General features: G+C 43.3%; 1 protein-coding gene and 1 long non-coding RNA gene across 5 annotated transcripts in view; both read right to left on the bottom strand.

Moving 5' to 3' along the window:
• Positions 1-12,985, bottom strand: part of TDRD7 (tudor domain containing 7) — a 39,113-nt gene that overhangs the window by 15,898 nt on the left and 10,230 nt on the right. For 2 of the 4 annotated variants that reach the window (XM_083419568.1, XM_083419569.1), the window contains exons 5-8: positions 9,869-9,954; positions 7,613-7,830; positions 3,910-4,481; positions 1,649-1,835 (exon numbers count right to left, since the gene is read on the bottom strand). In XM_083419568.1, coding sequence (XP_083275694.1) covers positions 1,649-1,835; positions 3,910-4,481; positions 7,613-7,830; positions 9,869-9,954 — 1,063 coding nt within the window. Of the gene's footprint in view, positions 1-1,648; positions 1,836-3,909; positions 4,482-7,612; positions 7,831-8,523; positions 8,577-9,868; positions 9,955-12,985 lie in introns of those variants that run through there. The other 2 variants (XM_083419571.1, XM_083419570.1) reach the window with 2 other exon arrangements.
• On the bottom strand, positions 5,634-7,089 carry LOC310667966. The gene is made up of 2 exons (XR_014506491.1): positions 6,688-7,089; positions 5,634-6,622 (listed from the first exon to the last, which is right to left on the bottom strand). It is a non-coding gene; the product is annotated as an uncharacterized lncRNA (long non-coding RNA).

Below are 12,985 nucleotides of genomic sequence, written 5' to 3'. Positions count from 1 at the left end.
GGGGTTTTCCTGACCCCTGCAGAGCCAACGGGGTGGGGGAGCATTGCTTCATTAGTGGAAGTCCTTGGTCAGGCTTCTGCTGGTGGGACTAGTTAGCTGAATCTGGCCCTGAATATCCAAGATCCCTCCTTATAGGCCTCCATGCAGTGAAAAATTGAATGTTTGTTTTCATATTCAAAGCTGCCATCCTAAGCCATAAAGGTAAAGGTAAAGGTACCCCTGCCCATACGGGCCAGTCTTGACAGACTCTAGGGTTGTGCGCCCATCTCACTCAAGAGGCCGAGGGCCAGCGCTGTCCGGAGACACTTCCAGGTCACGTGGCCAGCGTGACATCGCTGCTCTGGCGAGCCAGAGCCGCACACGGAAACGCCGTTTACCTTCCCGCTAGTAAGCAGTCCCTATTTATCTACTTGCACCCGGGAGTGCTTTCGAACTGCTAGGTTGGCAGGCGCTGGGCCCGAACAACGGGAGTGCACCCCGCCGCGGGGATTCGAACCGCCGACCTTTCGATCGGCAAGCCCTAGGCACTGAGGCTTTTACCCACAGCGCCACCCGCGTCCCTAAGCCATACATACTATGAAATCACATGGAGATTCGCAACTTACAGTTGAGGCTGATGGAAGGGCACTTACCATGTTATCCATACAGGGAAATGCCCTTATTGCAGAAATCCTAATCCTTCATCGGAGGCACAACAAGCCTTTCCCCACATATATAAAGAACAAGTCACCCAAGTAGTGTTTAATGTTTCCGAGTGTATAGATGAGAAGATAACCACTTGTCAGTATGCTGGGGAGAGCCCATGAGCAAGGAGGATGTGGCAGTATCCAGTCTCTTACTGATCCCTTCTTCTTCTCATACAGACAGAACTGCAGTCAGTAAAATCCACATCACTTGTATGACCTGATCTCTATTTCCCTCCTTGTTCAGCTCCTCAGCTCAAAGAAGCCAAGAGGGACTGAACAGTGCATCAGGGGTAGGGGGTTGACATCAACATCTTAGGTGAGAGCTGGCAAGAGAGAGAGGTTTTTTGCCATCACTCCAGCCACCCTGGCCTGTTTTGCAGGTATTGGGGATCCTGGAATGAAAGGGAAGCAGTGATCCTCTTCCCTAGCCAGTTTCTGAATTTATACACGACTGATGCAAGTCAAATACATCTGGTGGCTGAGTCAGTTGAAGCCCCTAACGTTTTGCTGACTGCAGTAGGAACATTGGACTCCACCCATCCTCTCTCAAACACTACTAACTACAAGCTTGTAAGCAGAAGCAGTAGATGCAAGGGATTTCTGACCAGATATAGAAGATCCACAGCTCCATTTTCATCTGAATCTAAAGAGAGCAACTGTAATCCAACAAAAAAATCACTGCATCGTATTACTATGCTGAGATCTCCCAGAAAGGCTCTGTTCTTGGTCATTTGCTAGAGCTCAAATGCTGTAATTATTAGTTTGCCTTAGAAGAATTTAACACTCCTCACCCACCCAAAAAAACCTTAGGAGACATTATCATTATTATTTATTTAAGCAAGTACTATCCTACTTTCCCACTTTGTAAGAAGTGTCCAAGGCAGCTATTGCAATCAACTGAGGGACCAGCACTTTCATCTGATTTTAACACCCTTTTTACTACAGAAACCTAATGCACTTGCCTTTATCCTATTGCCGTCTGTCGAACTAATCTGTGCACGCAGCCAAGCATCTTCTACTGCAGGCACAGCAACAACCTGTCCAACTTTAGGAGACTGCATCTGCAAACCTGAGGGGTTCCGACCATACCAATCCTTCATCTGCTCTTCCATTAATTCCTGGGCAGCAGAATAGTCTTTGCCCACATACCTACAGGATTTCAAGCAGAAATGATAGTTGGTATAAATCACAACAACAAAAGTGGTAACAAGGGCAAAAGTGTTTACATAAGGCGTTATGTAACATCTCCCCCCTTCCCCCGAATAATTTTAAGGCAAAAAGGGTGTAGAAACAGATTAGTGCAGGCTGCATGGAGGCTAGATTCTAAGAGCACACACTTACACAGTGGAATACATATACATGGTGTAGATATCAAGGCACAGTTTACATGCTATTTTGTGCACAAGTGAGTTTTTTTTAATGCCTTAGATCTCCTCTTAAACTGAAGTGTGTCACCCTACAACTTTCTTGCTTCTTGAAACAGGAATGTATGGAATCACATAAGAGAGCATTAAAAAAAAAAAAGGCAAAGGACCCCTGAAGTCCAGTCGTGGATGACTCTGGGGTTGCGGTGCTCATCTTGCTTTATTGGCCAAGGGAGCCGGCGTACAGCTTCCGGGTCATGTGGCCAGCATGACTAAGCCGCTTCTGGCAAACCAGAGCAGCACACAGAAACACCGTTTACCTTCCCGCCAGAGCGGTACCTATTTATCTACTTGCATTTTGACGTGCTTTTGAACTGCTAGGTTGGCAGGAATAAGAGAGCATAGGTGTGTGTAAATCCAATTTCACTGCAAGTCTGATCTTAATATTTATACTGCAAAGAGTAGAAAGATTTCACATATTCCCAATATTTACCCCAACTCTTTTATTGCTGGTTGGTTTTTTTTTAAGAACAATATTCATAATTTGTCCAAGTGTTCAAAAGCAACATTACAGGCATGTAATGGACTCCATTGTTGATACAGTCAAACCTCGGTTCCTGAATGCCTCCATTATCGTACGTTTCACCTCCCGAATGTCCAACGTGGCTTCCGCTTGTGTGCAAGAAGCTCTTGCAATCAATCAGAAGCCGCGCCTCAGGTGTTGAATGTTTCTGAAGTTGAATGGTCTTCCAGAACAGATTACATTCAACTGCCAAGGTTTGACTGTATGCCAAATTGTCCCAAGGTAAGAGTGGCTTATGACAATGTGTCATCACAAGACTGCAAATCAACCGCATGTGGCAGACGCCTCAAAAGAGACACCTCTCTTCCCAAAAGAGAGCCAAGGCAGAGAGTGCAAATTAAGTGAATTAATGGCAGCTCTTTCTCTTTCACATACTTACTAGTTGATAGATCTAACGAAACGTATTTGACTGCAACTAAGCAAAGCCTTTATGTAACTTACATGCACAATGCTTTGGCCGTGGCGCTTACATGCATATACTTTTCGTACCCTTTGTCTACATCTTGACAAGGTAGTGTGTGGGCATGCGAGGACAGCAAGCAAAATCACTTACTCAAAGGCTAAGGAAACAATTCTATACACACTTATTTGGAAAAAAGGTCCCACTGAACAAAGCGGAATTTACTTCTGAGTAAATATGCATGGGATTGAGCTCCAATAAATGTTGAGAAGAGATGGTAGTTGCTGAATAAAAAAGTTTCAACAAGTGAATTGTCCATCATATCTGGTTGTTAAAGTTATAAATAACAGTAATTTCACAATTGAACACATTCTAGATAGTCTGAGGGCTAAGAACACAACCTTGTACTCTTATGGGCTCAGTGGAGGATCCTGCCACAATATAGGAATGTGTCATCTACATCCTCAAATTTACTAGTCCCTAGGTCCAATAGGAAGTTCATACTTATTATGAACGTCCTACTGGACCAAGGGACTATTAAATACTTGTGTCATTTGCAATGTTTAACCCTCAGAAGTTGGCTTCTGGCCACTCTTTCATGAAGAAAAGGCTCCCTCGGTTCAGTTAAGAGATTTTAAGCTTAAGCATGTTGCTAACAAATGGAATGTGCACTCTTATACAGACTTAATGAGACTGTTCTAAGCAGACATACACAAGATGGTCCTGTCAGAAAGTGAACACCAGAGTAAATCTTTAGATTTTTCATTTTCTTAATCTGTTCTCCTTCAATTGAATGGCTGGTGTGCTGACAGTTGAAGAGATAACCCCATTGCACTACTACAGGAGTATTAGAGAAGACCGGGACAGTAATCTTACCTGACAACAACTTCATTTGTCGAGCTCAGTTCCACCACCAGCACAGATGGTGATGTTTCCGCTGGGATAATTAACGGAGGCACAGTCATGTTCTCTGAATACTCTTCTTGGGATTCGTGCTTGATCGCGGTGGGATGCTGCTCGGCTGGTCTCGCTAGAACTTCATTTGCGTGGGTTTTGTCAGTCACATTCTGGTTCTCGTCCGTGTGCTTTTTCGACTTTGCATAGAGAATGGCCTTTTTGGGGTTGCCAGATATGTAATCCACTGAACATATATCCGAGAGGGCGTCAAGACTTTTCAGAATATCCTGAGGTAATGGTGCTTTGTATGTGTCTTCATACACTTTGGGGAGAGCATTCGCCCAAAGGCCATTGGAATATTTTAACAAGATGGCGGCAATTTTCTGCTTGAAATCCTCCTGGGGCGCATCTACTTTGGTCTCTACAGTCTGTTTTACTAAGGGGGGCTGAAGGCTTCCTTCTTGGCTTGAGACACCCTTCACCAAAGGCTGTGTTTTTGCAGCAGGGTAGAGGAATATATCCCTAAGGCCACCAGAACATACCTTCTCGGTCTTTTGAGAGAAAGCAGGAGGGTTACAAAAACAGCTACGTTACTGAATTGGGCATTGCGGGCAATTCAAAAGAGGTTTCCACATGTGTCTGTAGACGGGCCATTTACTTCTAAGTACACTGACTACCATCGGTTTTGACCAACCTTTTGTTTTCTCACCACCTCGTCACATTCACTCACCCCTACATGAAACAGCTTTGTTTTCTGCAGCTGTACTAAAAACCATGTCAAATTAGCACAGGTTTATTTCATCTCAACAGAAAAAAAAAAAAAAAATTCTACTGTGCTTTTCCAACTGTGGTTGGATTTGATTTAGTTTTAGATCTCCAGGTAGTTTAAAGCAGGAATAATCTCACCCTTATGAAAGTAGGTGGGGCTCATGGTCAAGCACTGTTCAATTGCTCAAGGTGTCCCTCTTACAAACATTGCTTATCTTTAACAACTGAAGCTTGCTGTTATTCATACATGTGTTTACATGCAGGTCCTGCTACCCACCCTCTCACTATGTGAAAATTCACTTATCCAAACAAAGAATTATGCCCAAACTTTGCAATACACTCCACAGATTCAGGTATCTGAACATCCAGTGTTTGCCCACTTCCTTGCTTGTGTTTTGCTGGCCAGTGGCGGACATTTTCAGGAAGAAACCATGCAGGGTGGGGTGGGGGGAGATCGGATAAATAAGTTTTCCTTTGTCTCTTCTGCTGGTTGGCTATAGCTGTTTCAGGAAAAAACCGTGGAGAGAGGGCAGGGGGAGAGACTGGACAAATCCCCAATTAGAAATGTTCCCATCAATGGAAATTGTGGACTCATGATGTGAGATATGAACAATTCCCGGGAACACACTGCGTTTGGGAACTGGGACCTGTGTGTATTTGGGTTTAAATGAGCAGATGATTAGAATATTTCAAAGTGTGCTTAGGCCTGTGCTAAGATGCTCACATATTTTAAGAACTGAGAAGCATTCAGTACGGCCACAGATTGATGAAAGCAAAAAGAATATAGCTTATCTGCATTCCACCAAAACTGGCTGGTATGTCAACATGCTGATATGTTACTTATAAATAACATTTCTTATATCCATTTAAGAGTATAAGGGCAAATGTAAGAGCAGAAAACCATATGTGTGCTCATATATGCATTCTGATTAGCATTTTTAAATGAGGGCGAAATCTACCTTTATTGCATGCAAAATGGAAAAGCACTCAAAATGAACAGTCTGAAATTGGCTTACAGTAGATCAAAGGTAGTCAACATGGATGATTTTATAGCTTTTGGACTACAAGGCCTATCAGCCACAGTCAGGATTGCCAATGGCCAGAGACAACCAGGGTTGATGGGAGGTGATGTCTACAATAACTGTAGGCACCACAATGCCTACCCCTGCTGCAGATTATAGGCTAGTGCTATTTTTAGATTATTCCCAGGAGTAGCATTAGATATGCTGGAAAAGCAAGTACAGATGCATTTTTAAAAAACAAATTAAAAAATGTAAACAAGATTTGTTCAATTACTGTCTCCTTTCCAAATGTACTGTTTAAAAAACAACTGTCCATCCTGAGTGACTATAGCCATTAACTTAGCATGCAACTGAAACTGACTTCAGGCATTCAAGTCACACAAATAATTGCACAGAGCAGGAGAGGAGGAGCACAACTTCTGCCCCCACCCCCACCTGGGCGCCCGCTTTATCTGCATTGCTTTTCCTTGTGGAGTACAACCCTTCACAATCACGATGACACACTACAAGGGGAAGCCTCCTACGCATAAGAAGCAGCCACCCCTCTGCAAACGTTCACTGCCAAATTTAGCTGATTCAACCATTTTATTAACAGCATAAAGCCGTCAAAGTGGTAAACACGAGATGAACACAGAACGAAACACAGGTTTTAAAAGCAAAAACATTTCTGAACACAAGAAAACCATCTTTACATATTCTAAAAATAACACAATTTTGCATATATACAGCTGACGTACGGTCAGTAGGGCCAACAGAACCAGTGGATGCAGCCCTGCTCTCCCCCTCCACACAACAGCTGATTGTGTGAACTGAATGCCTGAATGGGGCCGGAATAAAGCCTTTATACAACCCTAGGAACACAACTGAAGCCCTTTGGCTATACAACCCACAAAGCCTTCCTGCTTGGCAGGGGGTTGGACTCGATGGCCCTTGTGGTCTCTTCCAACTCTATGATTCTATGATTCACGTGGCAAAGTTACACCTGCATACATATTTTACTTCTCTTTGCACATGAAAAAATCTTGAAGTGTAAAGCTGCAATCCTATGCACACTCATTTTGAAGTAATCCCAGTGAATAAAGTGAGATTGACTTCTGAGTAAACATGTCTACAACTGGGGGGGGGGAGTGAGTGTCTAGAACTTTCCAGAAGCAAGGATAGTACTTATTCGCCAAAAAGGAAAATGGGATATTTCCAAGTTGCATTCTTGACTGGGGTCAAAAAGACATCCAAAATAAATTATATGCCTTCCTGGGCTGTATTAGGATTTAACACAAACTTAAGTATTTGAGCCTGTATCTGTTTAACTAGGAAACTTCCACAGATCCTTTGTGGCCAGCTAGATAATAGAGGATTGCAGCCTTAGCATCATTTACCGTATTTTTCGCTCTATAAGACGCAGCAGACCACAAGACGCACCTAGTTTTTGGAGGAGGAAAACAAGAAAAAAAATATTCTGAATCTCAGAAGCCAGAACAGCAAGAGGGATCGCTGCACACTGAAAGCAACAATCCCTCTTGCTGTTCTGGCTTCTGTGATAGCTGCACAGCCTGCATTCATTCCATAAGACACACACACACTTCCCCTTACTTTTTAGGAGGGGAAAAGGGAGTCTTATAGAGCAAAAAATACAGTATATTGCTTAACCTCAGCAGTTGGCCACCATTCTTGGTTCCACATAGAAAAGCAACATTTAATTCAGTGTTGAGAGTCATATTTTAGCTGGGATTGTGTAGGCCCTTTTTGTATTAAATTAAAATTTGCAGTTAAACCCATTTTTAATGAGATATTGTGTATACCTGATTTTTTTTTTTTTTTAAATATTATTCAAACCAAGAAATGAGATTTGTCTAAACCAGTTCCTATCCACTCTGGTAAAAGCTGACACCTACCACACAAATGTGAGGCCAGTTCTCAAATTGAGGGAGCAAGGCTGTATTTAAGTCCTCCCGATAAGTCTCTCTGTACACATACGGTAGCTTTGATAAACATATTCCATTGCTGCATTGATTTAGAATCTCTTTAACTCTTCTCTGAATCTCATATATATCGGTATTTGAAGGATAAGGAGGCTGAAGTGGCACGAGTTGTCTCATTTCTTTTGCATTTTCTGAAAAGCAAGAACACAAACTTTTGGAAGACAGCATTTCTTATTTTAAAAGCATACAAGGTAAAGCCATTGTTCTAGTCCAGCAGCAGCACATTTGTAAAAAGGTAAAGGGACCCCTGACCATTAGGTCCAGTCGTGACTGACTCTGGGGTTGCGCGCTCATCTCGCTTTATTGGCCGAGGGAGCCGGTGTTTGTCTGCAGACAGCTTCCGGGTCATGTGGCCAGCATGACTAAGCCGCTTCTGGCTAACCAGAGCAGCGCACAGAAACGCCGTTTACCTTCCCGCCAGAGCGGTACCTATTTATCTACTTGCACTTTGACGTGCTTTTGAACTGCTAGGTTGGCAGGAGCAGGGACCGAGCAACGGGAGCTCACCCCGTCGTGGGGATTCGAACCACCGACCTTCTGATCGGCAAGTCCTAGGCTCTGTGGTTTAACCCACAGCGCCACTGTAGCAACTAGCTGAATCCCTTTTTGTTGGTGGCTATGACAATCTTACCGGAATCCTCCAAGCCGGTAGCTAGCTTTTTAAAACTTTCCTTTTAAAATATTAAACATTAAATATAAAAGCTACAAATGTTATAAATATACAAATATAAAATATACAAATGTTAAATAGTCTAGAACACTGGCTTAATTTTTCAATCTGTTAACATATTCATATAAACAACAGTATGTTTGAGACACTACACTGAAGATGGCTATGGAAGAGTTCTCTGTGCTGGGCATCCTCTTAACATAAAAAATATACTGGCAACCATCACCATGGCAACTGTTCTTTCCTGCTCTGTCAAAGGTTCCTTCCTTTGTCTCTCCCTGGAGTGAACGCTCTAAAGATGATGACACAATAGGGAAACTAACCAGGCTAAAGCTAAAGCTAACCAGGCTACCGTATTTTTCGCCCCATAGGGCTAACCTAGGTTTTTTTTTGGGGGGGGGGGGGAAATAAAGAAATTTTTTTTTATTTCCCTCCCAGGCGCGGGGCTGGCGCGGGGGAAGCCCGAGCTTCCCCCGACCCCAGAACAGTCTGCTATCCGCAAGCCTAGGGAGCCCGGCGGGAAGTCGTGCCGGTCTCCTCAGGCTTGCGGAGAGCTGCGCGAAGCCCGGGCCCGCTCTTCAGCGCGCCCCTGGCTTCAGAATGCAGGCAGGTGTCACGCCAGTCTCCCAAGGGTTGCGCAGAGCTTCCTGAAGCCTGGAGAGCGAGAGGGGTCAGTGCGCACCGACCCCTCTCACTCTCCAGGCTTCAGCGGAAGCCTGCATTCGCCCCCATAGGACGCACACACATTTCCCCTTCATTTTTGGAGGGGGAAAAAGTGCATCCTATAGGGCGAAAAATACGGTAAATATCAAGTTTGTAGGAAATATGTTTGAGCTTCATTTCTTTATCTGAGCTTGCAAGTATTTTCAATCCCAGTTCATACTGAGCTTTGAGATATTTCAAGTATAGCTAGACTAAACGAAAAGGAAACCACCTAGCCACTTAAAAAGGTGAATGAGGAAACTAATATTCCAGGGTGGGGGCAAGGGTCTTCTCTCTCTCTCTCTTTTGATGGTGCTCACAATGAGCAAACATTTTACAATCCTAATACTTTGGAAAGATACTTTGGCTTTTAATTACCAGTGCAAAGGTTGTGTTCCAACTGAACAGACAGTCTTTTAAGCATTTGTTTAACAATGTCCTTTACAGCATCATCCTACTCATGTTTACTCAGAAGTAAACCACAAGTTTAAATGAGCTTACTCCTACCTAACCGAGCACAGGAGCAGTCTAAGAAGTATATACTGAAATGGTTGGTGCTTTTAGGAAATGTTTACTTGGTTGATAATCCACGTCTATTCATTCTACATTACCTTGCCAAGTTATGTATTTTCTTACTGGGTATTAAGAGCAGAATTATGTCCAATGGAACTGCTTGCATGAACACCAAAATGTTTGATTTTACCATGAGTTCTGTTTAAATACATAAAACCACCCGCCCACCCATGAAGTGTGGCTTGGCTTAGCAGTCAAGGTTTTGTGGCCCTCTGGTAACATACCATTGAAGTCCACAGGTACGTTTTTTGACGGGTGGCCCTGAAGCTCCTTCTGAAATCGTGGTGGAAGTGTTGCTCTTCTATCAAGCCTAAAAAATCCCAAAAGCAAACTACTATGATTTGATTTGCACTTTTCAAAAGTACAAGCTAATATGTTCAATATAAGTATAGTGGTACCTTGGGTTAAGTACTTAATTCATTCCGTTCTTAACCTGAAATGTTCTTAACCTGAAACTGTTCTTAACCTGACGCTCCACTTTAGCTAATGGGGCCTCCACTGCCGCTGCGGCATGATTTCTGTTCTCATCCTGAAGCAAAGTTCTTAACCTGAAGCACTATTTCTGGGTTAGCGGAGTCTGTAACCTGAAGTGTATGTAACCTGAAGCATATGTAACCCGAGGCACCACTGTAAAAGCATCTGCTTGCTGCCATGTCCTTGTATCTGCACAGATAAGCTTATGGACAATCATCCTATTAAATAAAAGAGAACCATTTTACTCTACGTGAAGCTGTTATGGCAAACTCATATATATTCTGCAAGCCAGAACTGCAAATTGACTCCTTTCTCAAGCAAAATCCACAAAGTCTGGCAGCACATTTTGTAGACTGAAAAATAGGCACATTGGAACAGGTCTGTTTGCATACAAAGTTGTTGAAAAGTCACTTCTGTACCTGGCTTTTGTCATGTTGTCCTTTTGAGCTACAGTATTTCCTTCCAATAGACCCATAGCAGATAGAATGGTTAAGATCCACAAGCATAAACTGAATAAGCCTACTGAAATCAGCAGAAGTGCTGGACACTGTCCCTAGAGATTCCATCTTATCCCAGAATTTCTGAAATTGCTTTACAGTTTATAATCTGCTACTAACACAGCAAATCCACTACAGGAAAGGTTGTATTTGAGAGGCATTCATTACCTTCACAAACAAAACATATCTCACCACTAGATGGCTCAATTTAGGTGAATTCCACAGCTGGGGATATCTTTACTAGGGCCAACTAAAAGGTAAAAATAAAGGCTTTTGACATCTCCACAAGTCAAGCCTCCAGCCTTCTCTGGGTGAGTGCTAGATATCATGTTTTCAAAAAGGGGAGTTCAGCCGTGATTGTCACAGCAGCTCCGAATGCTGCATAGCAGACTTAATTAGACTGCAATCTACTAGGTGATATCTCCTTTTACATACCATTTTTAGGATTGCTCACTGCAACTTAAACAGCAAGTCAGCATTTCATTGCTTTGCTTAAACACGGAGTTTTCTAGGGAATCTACTGACTATTTTGGCTAGGGCTAATAAAAATCCAACTTGATTTTTGCATTTTTCTTAGGGAGCAATAGGGACTCCTTTTCTTTTTGGAAGCTTAGTGCTGCCAATACTTCATTTGTGGCACCCAGGCTTGAACCTCCTCATACAAGGAGCACGGAAAGTGGGTCCAGCTCACCCAAAACAGTATCATGGGACAAATTCAGTAATAACTTGGTTAGTATTAAATAACCTGAATATAAATAGGGTTGTGCTACATTTTAATCTCAAAGCTGAATGGTTGGCTTCTACCAGATATGTCAAATTAAAATGTCTTTTCTTTGTATTTTTTTGTGTCCAGTGAATCTCACAACATGCCTGTTTTTGTTTTTTTAAAAAAAGACCTAAAGGGGGCATTTTAAACAAGAACTTCCCATGAGTAAAAAAAGAATACATATGGAAAACATATATACAATGTGACAAGTAGGTGTAAGGCCTGGGTAAAAGAATGAAAGAAGAATGAAATGAGGATAAATTGAGTTTATTGACTTGTACCTTGGGCTTAGTGGTCAAATTTGCAACATTGTTTAATAAATACACGGGCCATATCCATGGGAAACTTGCTATATAACAATGATCTGAACCGGCCCCTTTCCTTCTTGTTTTAAATCTGCTTGCTAGGACATTTTGCGGGAGAGCATTCAAACACGCCGTATTTTTCCGTGCCGCCATGCATAAGACACCCCCTATTTTTGGGGACTCCAGATTAAGAAAACACCCCTCAGCACTACCCGTGTATAAGACGAGCCCCAATTTTAAACCTAATTTTTTGGTTAAAAACCCCTAGTCTTATACACGGAAAAATACGGTTATGTCCCACATGGTCAATACCACTCGTTCTGTGGAGTATGCAACAATAAAGCCTGGTCATGGAGGAATTAATTGGGGGATCAAGGTCAAGCAACCACTCCATGTTTCATGCCATAATGGTGCATACCTCACAAAGTTCCACCCACATCTGCTCCATCCTGTTATTCCTTCTCGTATCTATATTCACGACTCTAGACTGACTGAATGAATCTATTTCTAATAAACTTTTCATCTCAATGAAGACGTGTTACCTATTCAGAAGTCTCGGGCAATTAAACGCACTCCCCCAGGCAAATGGGCCAAAGTTGGCCTGGGACTGCGGAGGCAAAGGAAAGGTAAGTTGGGGGAGTCTGGGAGCGCCCAGGGGAACATAGACCCACTGAGGCGGTCTATTTCTTCTTGCCTGCCAGAAGAACATTGCGGCAAGGGGGGAGACCAGTGTGGTCCCATCTATGGGCCAGACTAGGAGCAGCCGGAAGGCACTCCCTGCCTCCCACCTCCCCTCTCCACTAGAAAGAATACTCGGCTCCAACTGTCAATTGTTCTTTGAATGCAGTAGCTTAGTGGGTGGGGTGGGCAGAGATGGGACATTCTGGCCCCATCCGTCAGCCAAAGGCACAACAGTCACCTGTTGTTGTTGTTTAGTCGGTTAGTTGTGTCCGACTCTTCGTGACCCCCTGGACCAGAGCACGCCAGGCACTCCTGTCTTCCACTGCCACCCGCAGTTTGGTCAGACTCATGTTTGTAGCTTCGAGAACACTGTCCAACCATCTCGTCCTCTGTCACCCCCTTCTCCTTGTGCCCTCCATCTTTCCCAGCATCAGGGTCTTTTCCAGGGAGTCTTCTCTTCTCATGAGGTGGCCAAAGTATTGGAGCCTCAGCTTCAGGATCTGTCCTTCCACTGAGCACTTAGGGCTGATTTCCTTAAGAATGGATGCGTTTGATCCATGGGACTCTCAAGAGTCTCCTCCAGCACCATAATTCAAAAGCGTCAATTCTTCGGCGATC

The sequence above is a fragment of the Podarcis tiliguerta genome, assembly GCF_965153285.1.
Source record: "Podarcis tiliguerta genome assembly, chromosome: 17".
Taxonomy (NCBI): Eukaryota; Metazoa; Chordata; class Lepidosauria; order Squamata; family Lacertidae; genus Podarcis; species Podarcis tiliguerta.
Note: the sequence above shows the minus strand (reverse complement) of the source record. Positions and strands in the feature narration are given on the sequence as shown.